Below are 19545 nucleotides of genomic sequence, written 5' to 3'. Positions count from 1 at the left end.
GAGCAAAAATGTGGCAGATGGAACACAGTGCTGGGAAATGTAGAATAGTGCATTTTGGTAAAAGGAACAATAGTGCGGACTATTATCTAAACAGGGAGAAGATACAAATATCAGAGGTGCAGAGGGACTTGGGACTCCTCATACAAGACTCCCAGAAGGTTGATTTGCACCTGATTTACCACATTGGAGATGCAGTTGAGCACCTCTACTGGCTGTTTCCAGTGTCTTGCCGGCTTGGGAGACAGTCCCTTCATCCAGCAGGGGCAATGAACCCATACTGGAGCCCCCACAATGTACTACCACACTGGTCTCCTGGACTGGCAAAGGACCCCTTTGTGCAGTGCACAAGCAGCTTCACATCCTACCTGTACCTAGGCCAGTAGAAGCATTCGCTCAGCTTGCCCAGCCAATTTGCAAACCCAAAATGACCAGTCCATGTACTGACCACAGCACCACGGTGCGAAACTTCCAGGGGACCACCAGCTGCAGGGGATGTCTGCCACCATCGGAAAACTGTCAGGCCAGGACAGCAAGCCATCACACACCTCCAGCTTTCCCCACTGAGAATATAGGGCTTTGGTCTCTCGATCCACAGCAGAGACCTCTGTCCACTCCGGCTGCCCTCCCACGCTCAGCCATCACCTCACCCAGGCCAGCACAGGATTGCTCACCTGCTCGCCTGATGTCACCATCATCGTTGGTCAATGGTGGGAAAGTCTACCTCATCGTCGGCTTCTACCTGAAGCACCACCACTGCTGTTTGCCCCTGGTTCCGCTGTGTTGCACTGGGCTTCTGCAGGGCGGGCTGCACTGCTGCAGGCCGCTGTGAGATCAGCGGTGGCTGTTGCTGCGCTCGCCTGGTCGACTTCCTGGAGCTGCTTTTCGGAGAGCCACGGCTTCAGCGCCAAGGTAGAGCGTTGTCCCCGGCACGTCCAGCCCAGTGGCGCAGGGCTTCTGGATGTCGGCTACCAACATCTCATGCTCTGCTGTGTTTTCTCCCCACGGCAATGCGCAGCCAATGTGCAGCCTCTCATCGCTGCAGAGTCGCTGGCGACCGTGGCCAGCTGCATCACCATCGTTGTTCACCTAGGGAGGAATGGTTGGTCTATGCTGGGGAGGGATGTGCCTTGCCACACGGGTAGCAGAGTTCGTTTCTTGGCCCGTGGGCAGGGTTGGTTTGACAGTGGTCAGACCTGTCTCATGGGCTCTTCCTCTGACTTGGTGACACAAGCTCAAGCCTGCAGTATATGGGGTGACATTGGAACACCTCTGGGGGCAGGGGAGCTGGTTAAATTGCACTGTTCCTCTCTGCCTCTGCCAGCACTTTGGCCAGTGATGATGGGGATGTCAGGCGAATGTGTTGTCAAAGGCAGTCTGGCATCAATGGTTTTACAAAGCCATGGAGCACAATGCTGAAGATCTGCTGTGAACACCCCCAGGCTTTCTCCCACACAGCGCCGCCGACTGCCCAGTTCTTCCCTCATTGCTTCCTCCAATGACCTCTGCTTGAAATGCTGCTCCAGCACCGCCACGAGGGTCCTGTAGTCACGGGGCTCTGCCAGCGTGCAGTTGAGCAGGGCGTGCAGGGCATCCTTCTCCACCGCCAGGGCAAGGTGCACCGCCATCTTGGTGGAGCTTCACCCGTTGTGCCATGCAGTAAGTTTGGCTTGTGCCAGATAAGGCTCCAGGCGGCTGGTACCATTGCATCTGGGGAGCTTATGGAATGAATTGCTGAGGCCCATTGGTCTTCCTCTTGCCCTGGCGGTGTCGGTGGTTCCTGCCATGTTGCCCACCCTCCCATGGCTGCAGCATCTTGGTTTCCCCGGTGCAGGTCATGAGGAAAGAGGGTGATGAGCTCCGCCAAGTCCCCTAGGTTGGAGAGCCTGGGTATGCTCATCCCATCGGAGTTTCCCGGGAATGCACGATGTTCGGTTCCCAGGTCCTCTCTCCAGGTCCTGCCCGGGAGTACAGGGGGGGCTCTCTGTTTGGTGCTTTGATTCATTCCCTGGGTCTTAAGACACTCTATCCAATGTCGTAGCTCCTCAATCTCATGGTAAATTTCTAATCCCACTCCTTACATCAATGTGGCGAGCATTCGGTCCATAATGACAGACAAGGAATCTCGTTAAACTCAACAACTGTTTTTACTGTGATAAACACAAAAGCAGACCAGGTACTATGACCTGGGGAGATAATCCACTCAGTCACATACAGGTGGTGGGTGGTGATTATTACACACCCCAGTTACAGTCAGGGTGATCTACAAACGCACAAGCAAACAACTGCATAACCCAAGCTAAAATGTAACAGTAAACGAACTTGAACATCCCACCATAATCCCACAAAAGCATTTTAACACAAGAACAATCAGTAGTGCTGATCATTAGGAATGTTGGGGCCGGCTGTCGAGTATGCCACCTCCCCCATATGTATATTTCCCACACACGCACTCTCACACATATATATTTGATCAGTAAGCATGTCATCCTTATCTTCTCTGTGTACCCGTATTCTGTTCAGCTCCACTGGCTCCACATTTTGCATGTCGCAGAGTTGTTGTAACCATCACTCCTTGATTCAGCAATATCCTGCTGAGCTACTCAGTAACTGGGGTTTTAACAATCAATGTGAATAACATATTAAACAATATTAACACTAAATAATATACATGTGTGCACAATACTGCTACTTGATCGCAGAGAGAAGCGAAGTGTGGTATTGGAAAGGAAATGAATGGAGTTGAGGCAGCTTCATTGAAAGAGATCAGGATGACAATCAGGTTTTCAGCATAATCACTGACATCTGTCATGAAATTTGTTGGTTTTTGGCAGCACTACTGTGCAAGACATAAAAATTGCTCTCAGTTACAAAATATAGAAATTAACAAGTGGATAAATGGGCAAAGGTGGAATTGTGAGGTAGTGTTCATGGACCATTCATAAATCTGTTGGCAGAGGGGAAGAAGCTCTTCCTAAAACGTTGAGTGCGGGTTTTTAGTTTCTGCTAACTCTTTCCTGACGATGCTAAGAGCATGTCCTAGATGGCGAGGGTCCTTAACAGTGCATACCGGCTTCTTGAACAGCGCTTTTGAAGATGTCCTCGATGCTGAAGAGGCTTGAGCTCATGATGTAGCTGGTCAGGTTCACCATCCTCTGTCGCCACTTTTGATCGTGTGTATTTGTGCCTTCATACCTGGTGGTGATGAAACCAGCCAAAATGCTCTCCACCATACATGTATAAAAAAAAATGCTGGAGTCCTTGGCGACGTACGGCACCAAATCTCTTCAAACTCCTAATGAAGTATATCTGATGGTGTGCTTTTATGATTAGAGGCCCAGGATAGGTCCTCTGAGATAATTGTGTGGGTTAGTGATCAGCTAAAATTTGTAGGAACTGGCTAGGTGTGAGGTACCAAAGCAAGGTAGACTATGCCCAGGCAATCAATGCCAAGGAAGCTTTCAGATGGCATCTACATGAGAGAAGATTGACAGCCTGTACAGTTGCTGCCCAGGTAAGGCTGGGCTGTTTAAGTCACACAAAAGATGGCCTTAAAACTCCCATTTTAACCTACTTCATTGTTTGATGACCCCTCCATTTACAATACCATTTTATGCCTCGGTATATGCCCATTGGCTTCTGCGCAAGCAAGAAGGAGCCAGACCTAATGCACAATACTCGAAGGAATTGTTCATCTGTATTCTTTTTTTTAAAAAAATCCAGTCAATATACCCAAAATCTTTATATGGTGTAATCAAATTTATTTAATTTTAAACTTCTGCAACCTAATACTGTAATATCATTGAATTTGCAATCAGTCAGGACTTTTCTGCTGTCTTCTTTAGGAACCTACATGGACAAAAGGGCATTTCCTCATTTGGGCAATGTTCCAAAGATGTTGTCGCTGTGAATAATAAATGAGATATCCATTGCAGTGTGGAGATTTATGGTATCATGAGTTTTACTTCAATGATATCACCACAGCTGTGTTTGCAATAGTTCTGCACTTATAAAATCAGCATTTGTTCCAGTTAACAGAATATATTGGCAGGAGTGAAGAACATGCAAAGATGTACAACATAGAGAGAAATAGAAATACCGCAGCCACTAATTTTCCTTTCTCATTCATACAGTTTACTCCTAAGTAAATTAAGTAAATCAAGGTGTTAGTGAACAGATAACTTCTGAGCATATGGTGCTACTAATAATGCTGCCATAGAGAATCCAGTCGATGTACTGAGCAGATGTGTGAACCGATCAGAACCTCAGCATTACATCAGAATTGCCCAATTTAAAAAAAATGACTACACGGAGCTGCTGATCCTGAGTTGAAAAGTGGCAAGGTGGCAGAGTAGTTAGCAGACGCTAATTGCAGTACCAACATCCCAGGTTCAATTCACGCCACTGGCTATAAGGATTTTGTACGTTCTCCCCGTGACCGTGTGGGTTCTTCTGGGTGTTCCAGTTTCCTCCCATATTCTAAAGACATACAGGTTTGTAGGTTAATTGGTGACAGAGGTGGACTTGGGTGGCACAGTGTCTTCGGGCCAAAAGAGCCTGCAACTGTGCTGTATCTCTAAATAAACAAATGAATACCTTTTATTTCTTCATATTTTTAATCAAATGCTAGTGCTACTGTGTTTTTTGGAAGTTACTTAAAACTGAATGACATATCTTGAAATGCCTTTGATCATTTCCTTCAGGATAAATAAAGTTTTATCTTATCTTAATGGGGCTGACACAAAGTGTATCTGGCATTTGGGGAGAGGGGCTTCAGGACAGCTACCAGAAGTCAAGATATAACTTGCAATCTGTTTCACTTCACAGGAGGACCCTTTGATGTGAAGTGCAGGTATGATCAGCCCTTTTGAAACACATCAGGGCAGGGCAGGTAGTGAGTTCAGGTAGTGTACTGCGTCTGGGATAATCTGGTGCATTGTTCAGTCTGTGGTTGCTATGTAAACTCAGTGCAGACACACAGGGGTGACGTTAGACTGCATGTCTCAGCACTGTCTGCAAAGGTCAGAACTCCCTTTAAGGAATGAAATCAAACAAGGTCTCCAGGAATCCAGAAGAGACATAAGAAACGACTGATAATGAAGCCAAAGCAACACAAAATATCTGAGGTTTGCTCAGCAAGTCAGGCAGCATCTATGGAGGGAAATAGACACCTAATGTTTTGTGTTGAGATCTCAGTTTAATCTGCCCATTCTTTGCTGCCTTTCTTGAAAAGCAGGACCACCATTACTGCCCTTCAGTCATCTGATACATCTGGTTTGTCCAGAAAAGATTTAAAAAGGCTTTGTCAGAGCCATAGCAATCTCAATGCCTTCTACAGCAGCTCAGTATAAATCCAATCCAGTCATGGGGATTTATCCACCTTTAAGCCCATTAAGACATTGAATATCCCCTCCTTATTTATGGAGAGCTGCATTAGATTCTCACCTCCGCCTTCTTTAAATTCTCCAACTAGAGTTTCCTTGTGAGTACTGATGAAAAGTATTTGTTTAGGATTTTGCCTATTTGTTTTTACTCATTGCACAGATTGTTCATATGGTCACCAGTGGATTCAACTATTTCCTTTGCTATTCTTTCATCATTTATATACTAATAGAACACCGTAGAATCTGTCTTAATCCTGTCTACCAGTAATTTTCCATGGCCTTTCCTAGCCTTCCTAATTTCAGATTTAAACTGTGGTTTATACTCTTGACGGGTCTCACACTTCATTAGTTTCTTACACCAAGTATATAGTTCCTTGTTTCTCCTTATCTACCCCTTTCTATCCCTCCAGAACTGGGGTTCTCTGTACTTGTTACACCAGAACCTTGCTACTTCTCTTTTGAATGCTTCCTACTGTGCAGATGTTGACTTGTTTGTAAGTAGATGCTCCCATTCTACTTTTGCCATACCTTTCCTTAAGTTACTGAAATTCACCTTATCCAATTTAAGTCTTTTTTATACTTTTTCATCCATATCCTTTTCCATAACCATATTAAAATATACAGATATCTATCTCCAAAATGATCTCCTCCGTAGTTCCTCCCACTTAACAAGTTACATTCTCCAAGAAAAGATCCAGTAAATGCACCTTCCCTCAAGGGTCTACCTACATACTGTGTCAAAGGATCTCCTGTACACTTGAAAACTTTGCTCTCTCTGAGCTTTCAATGCTAGAGCAATCCAAAATTAATAAAACTGCTGGAGGAACTCAACAGGTCAGGCAGTGTCTGGCAACATCTTTAATGGTCCTTGCATGTGCATTTACTTGTTTTTATTCTGCCCTTTCTAGGAGAAAACTGTCCTGCTTGTATTTATTCTACATTCCCCAAAAACAGTCCCAAGGATTCAGGGATTTACAACCTTCTGCACCACAGCCCCATCCCTTCAGCAACACATTCATCCGATTGATCCTTCTATTCCTAAACTCACTAGCTTGTGGCACCAGAATCAATCTAGAGATTACAAACTTTGTTCTTTATATGACTACCAATTTCACCAAACATATGCTGCCATACTTCATCCTTTATTCTGCCTATATTACTGACATCTACATGTATCACCCTTCCTTTTCAGAAGATCCTGCAGACCCCCCAAGATAGCCAAGACCCTAGAACCAGAGAGGCAACATACGTTTTGCAGTCAGAGAAATGCCTATCTGGCTTCCTGACAATAGATTCCTTTACCACTATCATTCGCCTAGTTCTGATCCCTCTTCTGCACAGTCTCACTTACCATAGCGCTATGGACTAGATTTATGCTGTTGTTATTCCTTGTGGTCAAAATCCCATCAATATCAAACATGGTATACTTGTTACAGATGGGAATGACCATATGAAGCTGAACTGTTAAACTGTCCTGACTGTTCTTCCTGGTTATCACTCAGCTCCTTTCCTTCTGTAACTGCAGAGTAACCAGCTCACTAAACACATTGCCTTCTTATTCTGCACATCCTGGATGTTCCATACCAAGTCCGCCTACTGTTCCAATTGTAGGAGTTGTCTGACGGGACTTGTCAATCTTCCATATTCTGCAAGAGGAGCACACCAGTGCCCAAACCACCATAACCTTTGTGATTTCTCCCTTCAGCCAAGAGAGGATGGAGATCCTGAAAAAGACATGAAAGGAACTTGCATTACTGTAGTTTCTTTCACAATGTCAGGGCATCACTAGATGCTATACTTTTCAAATGCTGCTACTGTTGAAGTTTTAGGAATTTATGGTCAATATATATGAAGCTTGGTGCAAGACTTTCTTTGACCTACACAAGTTGAAAATGAAGCTAAGAAGGTGTATTGGCCTTCATTAGTTGGGGATTAAGTTCAAGAGCCACGAGGTAATATTACAACTCTACAAAACTCTGGTTGGACCACACTTTGAATATTGTGATAAATTTAGGTTGCCTCATTATAGGAAGGATGTGGAAGCTTCAGAGAGGCTGCAGGGGAGATTTACCAGAATGCTGCCTGGATTAGATTAGATTAAGGCTTTTCTCTTTGGAGTGAACGAGAATGAAAGGTGACTTGATAGAGGTGTACAGGATGATCAAGTGGGTAAACAGAGACATTTTTCCAGGGTGGCAAGGGGTTGTAATTTTAAAGTGGTTGACAGACAGTGAAGGGGGGATTTCAGAGGTAAGATTTTTAAACAGAGAGTAGTGAGTGTATGGAATGCGCTCCAAGACTGGTGCAAGAGGCAGATATATTTGAGACATTTAAGAAACTTTTCAAAGTTTTAAAGGTACATTTAATGTCAGAGAAGTGTATACAATATACACCCTGAAATGCTTTTTCTTTGCAACCATCCACGAAAACAGAGGAGTGCCCCAAAGAATGAATGACAGTTAAATATTTGAACCCCAAAGTCCCCCCAGCTCCCCTCCCTCCCACGTGTAAGCGGCAGCAAGCAACGATACCCCCTCCCTCCACCAGCAAAAAAGAAGCATTGGCACCCATCACTGAGTACTCAAGCATGAGCAAAGCAACAGCAAAGACACAGACTTGCCGTACTCTAAAGACTACTTGTTCACCCAGTATCTGACATACCACAAGTGCTCTCTCTCTCTCTCTCTCTTCCTAATAAGGGAGAAAGAAATGTCTGTTTCACAGAGAGAGGGGAGACATAACAAATAACTTGCTGATTTACAATGTTAAAAGTCTGTTGTATCGCTTTTCCGAGCGCTGTACTCAAATATCTCGGGTGCTTGGGCACACAGCCTCAGATCTTCCATCTCCCATGACACACCAATCTCCTGCTCAGACATCAACCTTCGATCCACCAGTCTCCAGAATCACGAGATCTCAGCCTTCCGAAGGCAAGCTGAGCTCTTATGCCGAGCCCCTGTGTGCCGAATAACGGCCAGTCATGAAGCCCCGAGAGCAGGTCCCATTCCCGCAAAGAACCGTAGTCAGCTTGTAACTCCAGGTCAGGGTCTTCAAAAGAACCCTGAAAGGGAAAAATAGAGATATTAAAGATGGAAATGGAGCTGTTTCCAAAGATGGAAGCAAGGGTGTTGCCATTAGGCACCATTAATCCTCTTAATCTCCTCAGAGGAGGAAGAGGAGCTTAGATAGGCATATGGATGACAGAAATGGATATGTAGAAATGAAGGGTTAATTTGATTGTAGAGTAGTTTGAAAGGCCAGCACAGTATCGTGGGCAAAGATACCTGTATTGTGCTGTAATGTTTTATATGTCCTGAATGCAAGGTCCTCATCGGGGTGCTGACACTGGGCTGTGACTGGTGTTCATCCACTCTCTTGTATGCAATGTAATGTCTGTTTCAGCCACAAGCAGTGCATGGTGAGCCTTCATTATGACGAATTCCATATTTCTGGCATGAAGTGCGCACATATCATTTGGATGCCTCATGCACCTATATTACAACAATAAAATGCTTGAACATCTAGGTCAGTTTAATGTGAGATGTTGAACAATGAAGAATAGGAAGGTATGAGGTTTGATTACCAGGTGCAAAACTAGCAGGCTGTAATTTGCCAACTCTATAGCATCTTAATCGGTAGCCTTTTGTTGAAGACATCATCTTCCCAGTCAACACCAGATTAAACAAAGTTGTGAAGGTCTCCTTGTCAAAGGCTTGTCTGTTTTTATTGTAAATAACACCAAGATAGAATATGAGAATATTACTGATTTTTGGTCCATGTTCAGAGGTGCCTGGAGGTTTATTGTAAAAAGCACAACACATTCAAAATATCCTCTGTCATTCTCTCAACTGTTCCAAAGTCTGAATATTTTCTCTTATTCTGTAAGTCTAATGAAAAGATATCAAGTTGTCTTTTAATTTATGATTTTTTTTTCTGACACACTGTCTAAAAGTTTAACAAGAAACCCATTTATCCCTCAGCAAGACAATAAGGTCAGTCCAAACATAATGCTCCAAATTGAATCAGCTGGTCTCTGCTTACAAATATGAATCACACTGAGATATCGCCTTTCAGAGCATGTCACGGAGCTGCCATCAGCTGAGGGAAATAGAGCACACTCAAACAAAAGGATCTGCCTCAGGGGGAGAGGTTATTTATGGAGCGACCGAAAAACCCTGTGCTCTGTAATGTATTGCTGCACCTTGCTTAGGAAGACTCTTTCAACAAATGCAGTGATTTGTAACTGACTAATACTTCTTTCCAACTCTCGCTGAAATCCTTTAGCATTCATGCAGTTAAATATACCTTACCTTAAATTTAAAATAAGTGCCCAAGTTATACAGAATATGATGGAAAGATCATATTACAAACTACAGACAGCTGATGAATATTTCACCTTATTTATTTATTATTTACAAACTCATCCATAAGGCCAGTAATGTTGTGGGGATGGAACTGGACTCTCTGACGGTGGTGTCTGAAAAGACGATGCTGTCCAAGTTGCATGCCATCTTGGTCAATGTCTCCCATCCACTACATAATGTACTGGTTGGGCACAGGAGTACATTCAGCCAGAGACTCATTCCACCGAAATGCAACACTGAGCGTCATAGGAAGTCATTCCTGCCTGTGGCCATCAAACTTTACAACTTCTCCCTTGGAGGGTCAGACACCCTGAGACAATAGGCTGGTCCTGGACTTATTTCCTGGCATAATTTACATATTACTATTTAATTATTTAAGGTTTTATTACTATTTAATTATTTAAGGTTTTATTACTATTTAATTATTTATGGAGCAACTGTAACGAAAACCAATTTCCCCCGGGATCAATAAAGTATGACTATGACTATTTATTTAGAGATACAGCACAGAATAGGTCCTTCATGCCCAATGAGCAGCACTGCTCAGAAAACCATCTACTTAATACTAGGCTAATTACAGGACAACTTACAATGACCAATTAACCTACTAACGTATACGTCTTTAGACTGTGGGAGGAAACCAGAGTACCCAGAGGAAATTCATGTAGTTCACTGTGAAAATGTACAAAATCCTTGTGTATACATTTGGCATTTGACCCAACCAGTCGATTTATGATCCACTCAAGTCTTCTCTCATCCTGTCGCAACGTCTCAATCAGTATGTCCATCTCATCAGTTCTACATTAGTTTTTAATACGGTTTTGCCTCAAATGCACCCATATATGTGGCCTCAATTGCTTCGAGTGGTAGCAAGTTTCATTCACACACGGCTTTCTAGGTTGAGCATCTTCATCTGAATTCTCTATTTGGTTTGCTGTAATAAACATATTGTTTACTATTTACTTTTGCAAATCCTCCCATGTAGAAACACAGTTTCTGTAACTACTCTACCAAAGCATATTGGGCATACTCATGCTGACAACTGCCAGTTCCAAACAGTCAGCCATTGTGCCTTTGATTTCTGCATATGCGCAATCAAATGTTCAAGCCCAAGGTACTCCAAAGTTCAAGTTCAGATGCGTCTAACTGTTTGCTTCATTGCTGACCTTACAATAGTCACTAGTTCTTCAATTAAAACAGGAAATGCTTTTTTATGCAAGAGACATGGCAACTGTGGTGAGAGAGAAAAAGGGTTTCAGATGGAGACCTTGTCACCTGGTGGTTCGGATATGGCCCAAGTGCAGAGTAAGAGACACTGAAGTGGGATCAATTGATCATAGACTTTAATGCGAACAATGTTAAAGGGAAAGAAAACAATAAATGCTAGGCCAAACAAAGCTGTTAACTAAAACTCTCAAATGGAAAATGAAACCTACTCTGTGGCTGAAAAGGACAGCTAAGAATTAAATGAATACTGGTAGTCTTCAGATTCAGTTGACTCAACAGTCCAATTTCTCAAGCAAGGCGGTATGCCGAAAGCGAATTGTTGCTGTGTCCATGTCCAAGTCTTGACAAGTACTACGAGGGAATGAATGGAGTTAAATATTATCACAATGAAATAATAATTAGCTGACACGTGCACATTCACGAGCGCAATTGCCGAATCTGGTGCGCTACCAAATCTGTGGTTGTGACAGACCTTCATTCACATGTTCAGATGTCCTGATGAAATGTTGCTAATCTGAAATATTAACATTGTTCCTCCATCCACAAGTACTGCCTGACCCATTGAGCATTTCCTGCGCATACAATTTTCATTCTAGGTTTCCAACATCTGTATTTACTTCTGCTGTTCAATATCTATTCTACTCCCTGAGCCCGTGATATACTTGCATTGGTATGATATCTTTTCAGAAGTCAATTGGAATCTTGGTTATATTGTTCATAGAAGAATTAGTTGCCAAGATGGAGACTAATGTTAAGTCATTCATCAAGTTAGGAGGAACCTAATGGCAGACTATTATCTATATGGAGAATGACTGCAGATGAGTGAAGTACAAAATCCATCACGTGCTCTTGTACATGTGGTTAAGAAAGAAAATGCCAGATTGGCCTTTATTGCAAATGGTTTGAATTTAAAAATAAGATAGTCTTGGTACAAATGTCTGGGAGGACATGCCTGGGAACAGGTTTAGTCTGCTTACTTACAGAATATACTGACCTTGGAGGCAATGCAAACACAGAGTCACTAGGCTAATTTATGAAATAGGCACTTGACTTTGTTACGTACCCCGTAATTGGGTTGCCAAACCAGCAGAAATGGACCACTCAGTTGGAGTCTGGATTACTGGAACTAAGAAAGTTTTATTAAAGAAATAAGCAACACAGTACTCTAATAGTAAGGATATAAATGCAACAGGTTAGCAATGAATAAACACACATGTACACAGAACTAGGATAATATGGTCAATCAAGCTCTATCGCAGTCTAGGGGTAAAATCATCAATCACAAGTGACAGAGTTCAGTTTAGTTCAGTTCGCAGTAATCGCTGTTGTGCCGTTGGAGAGAGAGAGAGAGAACGAATGAATATTCAAATCGGATTCCAAACAGACCTTCGATATTCCTCGCAGTCAGCTTTTGGGCGAACCCTTTGTAATGTCTTCTGAGGTCACCGACTGTGACCAGTCCGTTCCAGATACGATCGCTCCTTGGCGGTGAACCCGGCACCCAGGCAAGGGCGGACATACACACACCAGGTTCCCGCCGACCGTATCTTTCCACCCTGTGCATCTATGGCTGGGCCCACGACAGCACTCCAAAACTCCCACCGACTTGTGGGGGCACACCGCTTCCAGGGTCTCGTTACCTCATGGTGTCATGAGTGGTGTCTGTTACCTTAGCAAACCTGTCCCTTTTTATCCCCCCTGTTGGGGTATCGCCTGTCCCTCAGACTTCAAACAGTTCAGGGTTCAAAGCAGCCGGTCTTGACAATACTCAGACCGGTGTCTCCTTCCGTTAAACTTTCTCGTCTCCTCATTAACATTTCCAAATGCTGCTCCATTGTCTTACTTATCTCTCTCTCCTGAAGACAGGTGGCAGATCAACTGATGATCCCACTTGTGATAGCACAGGACAGTTAACATCTTAGTCTATGTGTACTTTTGTAACCCTCTTTTGTCACAACTTTTACCAGTAGATAAAGAAATTATATTCACATTTTTTTTTAGAGTTTAGACGATTGAGGGAAGATTTTAACTGATACTTCGAAGATTTTGAGGGGTCACGGCATAGTAGATGTCAAACAGTGGGAGAATCTTGATTGAGGGCATATATTTACAAGAAGAGGTTAAATGAGTCATTTAAAACTTCCATGCATAGGAACATTTCAAAGAGAATTCTAAAAAGTCCTGATGAATCACTAGAATTCTCTACCCGCCAGAGTCTTATGGAAATGAGAAGAAATAGGTAAATTTTTGAAGGATTGGGAAATTGAAAGTTTTGGAAACTGGCATAGCTGTGGAGCTGAGGCCTATTATAGGCCAGCCATGATGATAATGAATGATCAGGCAGCTTAAGGGTCAAAAGGCCTATTCCTGCACTTCTTTCTTTATGTTCCTATGGAAATTATTGTTGCCACTCAGAATCACATTGAAAGCATATCAACTCTAAGGTGAAAGTTCCCATTCTTGGTCTTCAACATCTTGCCTGTCCTCAGGTTGCTCAGACTTCCTTTGAACCACACAGGGTAACGGAAAAATAACCTGAGGAATACAAGTTATGAGTCACGGTAGCGTACGATTAGAATAACGCTGTTACAGCTCACAGTGTTGGAGTTCAGAGTTCAATTCCAGAAGTTTGTACATCCTCACCGGAGAACATGTGAGTTTCTTCCAGGTGCTCCAGTTTCCTCCCGCATTCTAAAGACGTACCAATTAGTAGGTTAATTGTCCTGTGTTCAGACCAGGGTTAAACTGGTGGGTTGCTAAGCCAATAGGCCTATTCTGCACTCGATTTCTAAATAAATAAACAAAAATAAAATCTACAATTGTGATTATACTTAAGTCACAATACGCTTATTATCAGTTCTTCAATATTTCTTATTCTTTAGGCGGGGTTACGAAGATCTGGAAAGCAAACTAAAACAGATTTCAATGGAAAAAAGCAGCCTCCTGCATCAGCTCTCAAAATCGGCAACAGATTTGCAAGGAATGAAGGTAAATCTGCTGGTTAGAAAGCACCACCATGGGTAACGACATTTATAAAATAATGGGGAGGAAGCAGCATCTGCAGCTATTGTCAGCCCTTCACACTACATAAATCAGGGCATTGAGTTTAGAAGCTGGGACATTATGTTGCAGTATACTGTAAATTATTGAGTCATAGAACACTACAGCACAGAAACAATCCCCTCAGCCCATTGTGTCCATACTGATTTCTTTTCCTGCCTAATCCCATCAACCTGCACCCGAAGCATATCCCTCCAGAGCACTCCCATCCATGTACCTATCCAAATTTCTCTTAATTGTTGAAATGAAACCTACATCCACCACTTCTGCTGGCAGCTTATTCCAAAATCTCACCACACTTTGAGTGAAGAAGTTCTCCCTCATGTTCCCCTCAAACATTTCCCATTTCCTCCATAACCCATGGCCTCTAGTTCTGGTCTCACTCAATCTCATTGGAAATAGCCTGCTTGCACTTATCCTATCTATACCCCTCATAATTTAGTATATCTCCATCAAATCTCCCCTCATTCTCCTCAACTCTGGAGAATAAAGTCCTCAGCTATTCAACCTTTCCCTATAACTCAGGTCTTCAAGTCCTGGCAACATCCTTGTTTCAATGTTGCACTGCTTCAATCTCATTGGCGAGACTTGGAGAATTGTGTACAGTTTTAGTCACCCTGTTAAAGGAAAGACTGGAGAGAATGCAGACAGGATATAAAAAGATGCTGCTTAGAATAAAGGACCTGAGTTATAGGGAGTGGTTGTCTACGTTGGATCTATATACTTTGGAACTTAGGAGGATGAGGGGGTGACCTCATAGAAGTTTATAAAATAATGAGGGGTGTGCTTAAAGCGAATGGGCATTGTATTTTGCTTAGAGTTGGGGAGTCCAAGATGAGAAGGCACAGATACAAGATAAGAAGGGAGAGATTTAAAAGAAGCCAGAGAAGTAACTCTTTATACAGAGTACCTTGAATGAGCTGCCAGAGGAAACGGTTGAGGCAGGTACCACTGCCAAATAAAAGGGGCATTTGGAGGGGAAGTGTTTGGAGGGTGATGGGCCTCCAAGGTAAGTGGGACTAGGAGGGAAGATGCTGTGGTCGCTATGGACCATTCGGGCTAAAGAGCCTGCTACTTTACTGTATTACTCTATGACTATAAATATCCTTGAATACTGAACTAAGTATAATTAATATTGTGAATACTGTGGTAAGGGAATCATAAACAAGATTACGCTTACAATGTTTCCAAATCAGAAATATTTCAGTCCAATTATAAAAAATAGTGACTGAACCCAAGCAGGTAAAGTATACCCAATGATTAATGACATAAGCACTTTTGCAGAGAAGTAATGAGCCTCTTTCTAAAGATATTGAAGTATATATTGTTCTTTGAAATGGGTGTTACAGCCAAATATGACTTATTGACTATCATATATTTTTTTGTTTCGGTATTTTCTTTTGTTGTTCTGTTCTGAGCCATAATACTCAATAGTAGCATTATAGATTGAATGCATTTTACAGCATCATTTGTCATTCCTTTATGACAACCATTAACCATAAACTTAGAAGAACATTCCTTCCCAGGAGAGCAATTTTCCAAGCCCTTGCTGAATAATATTGGCTGGTTAGCTCCTTACTGCATAAATAATTTGTTAGCCTACCTGGAAATCAAAAAAAAAAACTGTTCCAGGTCTCTTCATCTGAAATCCTCAATTGTGGACAAAAATAGGTTGGCTTGGACCAAATCTAAAACACATTTCCAGAGATGAAGATGATGCGTTTTGTGCTACTGTACACCTATTGTGACATGAAGAGTTTCACAAGAATGACGCAAGACAAGCAGCATTATTTAATACAGTGTTTTGTGGTTTGAATACTTAAAAGACATTTCTAGGTGCATTGTGGTAGTTACTTCCTTCTAATTGAGGAAAACAGAAATGAAAGATGAAATTACTCATTAAATGCAAATTAAGCTTCTGCTGCAATAACATGAACAAATCAAATCTGAAATAAGTAAGACTGAAGAAAAATCTAAAAGTACAAACTTTTCATGCTTTTTAACAATGATATCAAGCAAGTCCATTTAAAACAAAAAACAGAAAATGCTGCAAATATTCAGCAGGTCGGATTCTTTCCCAACATATTTCACAAATAAACTTCTCTTGGGCTTCCAGCCAAGTACAGGTGGGGATATAAATACCACTGGACTAGACATGCCCAGACATCATCCCTGATGAAAATGGCAGTGTTTGTCATCGAAACACTGGTTATAATCAATACCTGTACCCAGCTGGACACTCATTCAGCAGGTGTGCAAAGGTAAGCAGTCAATGTTCCAAGTCCAGGGTCCTTCATCAGAAATGGGAAAGAGACTAATACGTTAATCAATACAAAGAGGTCCCAACTAGAGTGAGTGCAATAGTGGATCTCCTATTAGAGAATGGGACAGGGTGGGTGGCGGAAGTGTATGTAGGGAAACACATATAATCTAGTGATCATAATGCCATTAGGTTCAGGATAACTGTGGAGAAGGATAGGTCTGGTCCTCAGGTTGAGATTCTAAATTGGAGAAAGGCCAGTTTTGATGGTATGAGGAAGGAAATGATAAGTCTAGATTGGGACAGGTTGCTTTCTTCCAAATATGTGCTTGGTAAGTAGAAGACCTTCACAAGTGAAATTTTGAGAGGAAAGAGTTTGTATGTTCCTATCAGAATAAAAGGCAAGAATAATAAGTTTAGAAAACTTTTGTTTTCGAGAGATACTGAGGCATGGAGCCAAAAAACTAAAAAAGATGGGGGAGATCTTAAATGGATTTTTTACATCTGTGTTTACTCGAGAGATGGACATTGAATCTATAGAAGTAAGGCAAAACAGCAGTGAAATCATTGACTGTATATGTATTATGAAAGAGGAAATGCCTGCTGTCCTGAGGAAAATTAGTTTGGATAAATCCCCAGGGTCTGACATAGTGTTCCTTCAGACCTTGTGGGAGGCAGGTGCAGAAGTTGCAGGGGCCATAGCAGAGGTATTTAAAACATCCTTAGTCACAGGTGAGGTGCTGGAGGATTGGAGGATAGCTAATGTTGTTTTATAGTTTAAGAACATCACTAAGGCTAAGCCAGAAAATTATAGGCCAGAGAGCCTGACATCAGTAATTGGTTTTCCTTGTGTTTTTTTGCGCCGCTTGTTTTTTAAATGTTCCTCAAGCATCCTGTTTTTAGTTTATTGAGTTTTAATTTTGATGTGCATGGGATTTCTGTGCTATATGCATGATATAAGTTTGTCATGACAAGCATTAATCGCTGAGTTCTGAATTTGCGTTCTGAGCAAACTAACATTCTGTGTACCCTGGTCCTCTCGAGTAAGTATACTCTCAGTCATTTGTTATTCCTCTGTTATATTTTATGAATAAATCCTAGTCATTACTTTCTACCCTTGAGTCTCGAGTTTACTCCATGCCTGAGTTTGTTCGCCTGAAGACCTCATTACAGCAGAACTCAGCCATCAAGGACCCAGTAGTGACTGATCCAATTACATACAGCATTGACCTGCCAAGGAGAGGCAGTTCAACGGCATAAACATTTACTCCAGGAGATACTAGCATCATTACAGAAAGGCTCTGAAACTGGTAGGCAATATTTATGTTCTTTGGGGGTTGTCTCTGGTTCTGAGCATTCACCTGTGTGCCCCGCTACATTTGTCCAGAGCTACCCTGAAGTATCAATTAATCTGCCAACTCCAGAGCTGTACAATGAAGACCCCAAGTCTTGCCATGGTTTCTTAAATCAGTGCTCTCTAGTGTTTGAGTTAAAATGCACTAAGTTCCCCTCAGACAGGAGTAATGTGGCTTACATAATTTCACTCCTTTTGGGCAGGGCCCTTTCAGGATTTATAGCCTTATGGGAGAAGAACTCTCCCATGTGTTTTGATATCAATTTATTTTTAAGAAATATGAGAAGTATATTCTTTCACCTTGCTGGGGATCCAGAGGCAGCCAGCAGACTCCTTCATTTGCATCAGGGGACTTTATCTGTTGCTGACTATTCAATGGAGTTCCAGACCTTGGCCTCAGAGAGCGGGTGGAATATGGAGGCTTTGGTCGCCTTGCTTCAATGGGATTAAATGACTAACTCAAGGAGGTTCTAGTGACCAGGGACCCAGTAGAGGATTTGGAGGAGCTTATGGATATGGCTATTAGAATTGGTAGTCACATGCCTGACAGAAGGAGGGAAAGGCGTGACGAGTTCACGCTGAGATTTAGCTCTCAATATTGCCCAATGTCTTCTCTGGTTCCTTAATCGGAGACTGCTCACGGTCTTCCCTGCTGAAGCCAATGCAACTGGGAAGAACCCAGCTCTACCCAACAGAGAGAGAGAAACATGCGAAGCAGAGCAGCTGCTGATACCGTGGTAAGGCAGATCATTTTTGATTCTCCAGTCACAAAGCTCCCAGGACCATCAGTGAGGGGAGAACTGTGATGGTCTCTAGTCTCTCACAGTCTGATGAATTTCAGTGTGGTGGTACCTTCACTATTGTCTTGGGGGAACATCAATATTTCCTTGGAGCATAAGGTGGGGACCTGACCAAGATAATCCAAGTTCCTAAATTACATCTCAACCAGCCACTCACTGCTACAGCCCTGGATGGGAGACAGTTGGGACCTGGACAAATTTTTTATCTTTGCATTCCTCTCAGGTTAACAATTGGTATGCATGACGAGACAATTCAATTCCACCTTATTCACTGTCCTTGGTTACCCGTGGTTACTTTTTCATAATCCGTGTATTAATTGGTCGTCTGGCACCATTCAGGATTGGTCAACCTTTTGCCAGAATAATTCTTTCTAAAGGTCCTGAGGGGTCCACTGGAGGTTCCAAGAAGCCAATCAAAAGTTAAGTGGCAGCTGGAGGTCCTTAGAGGCCAGCTAGAGGCCCCAAGAGCCCAACCCGGTGTTTCCGAGAGGCCAGCCCATATTTCTGAGATGGCAGCCTGAGTTTCTGAGATACCCATTGTGAATTATGCTGAGTCATCAGTAGTAAGTCCCAAGTTGCGTTCTGACTCCTCAGAACTGGACTCTAAGTCAACTGAATGGCCTAGAGTGCCTCCAAGATATTCAGACTTGCTGGAGATATTTACCAAGAAGGCAGCCACAAAGCTTCCTCCACATTTGCTACCACGTACTTGGCCTCCCTGGAGAAGGCTCTATGCCTTATTCGTTCCCAAGAGTCAAGCCATGGAGATATATATATCAAAGAGGGTTTAGCATCCAGGTTTATTCTACTGTCCACTTTGCCCCCTGGAGAGGCAGTCTGAGACTGCATTGATTGCAGGGGTCTGAATCCCTGATTACAGGGTTTACTATTAAGAACTGGTATTCACTCCCTCTTATGAATATGGCACTCAAACTATAACAAGGAGCAAAAGTTTTCACAAAACTTGCCCTTTGGAATGCCTACAACCTTATTTGAATTCAAAATGGAGGTGAATAGAAGTCAGTCTTTAATACTCCCATTGGACATCGTGAGAATCTGGTGATGCCATTCGGCTTAGTAAACGCTCCAGTGGTTTTTC

General features: G+C 42.6%; 1 protein-coding gene across 5 annotated transcripts in view; it reads left to right on the top strand.

Annotated features, from left to right (window-relative positions):
* Nucleotides 1-19545, top strand: part of LOC140205260 (leucine zipper protein 2-like) — a 562336-nt gene that overhangs the window by 338200 nt on the left and 204591 nt on the right. For all 5 annotated transcript variants that reach the window (XM_072272727.1, XM_072272728.1, XM_072272726.1 and 2 more), the window contains one exon: nucleotides 13855-13960. In XM_072272727.1, the coding sequence (XP_072128828.1) occupies nucleotides 13855-13960 (106 nt within the window). The remainder of the gene's footprint in view (nucleotides 1-13854; nucleotides 13961-19545) is intronic.

The sequence above is a fragment of the Mobula birostris genome, chromosome 11, assembly GCF_030028105.1.
Source record: "Mobula birostris isolate sMobBir1 chromosome 11, sMobBir1.hap1, whole genome shotgun sequence".
Classification (NCBI taxonomy): Eukaryota; Metazoa; Chordata; class Chondrichthyes; order Myliobatiformes; family Myliobatidae; genus Mobula; species Mobula birostris.
Note: the sequence above shows the minus strand (reverse complement) of the source record. Positions and strands in the feature narration are given on the sequence as shown.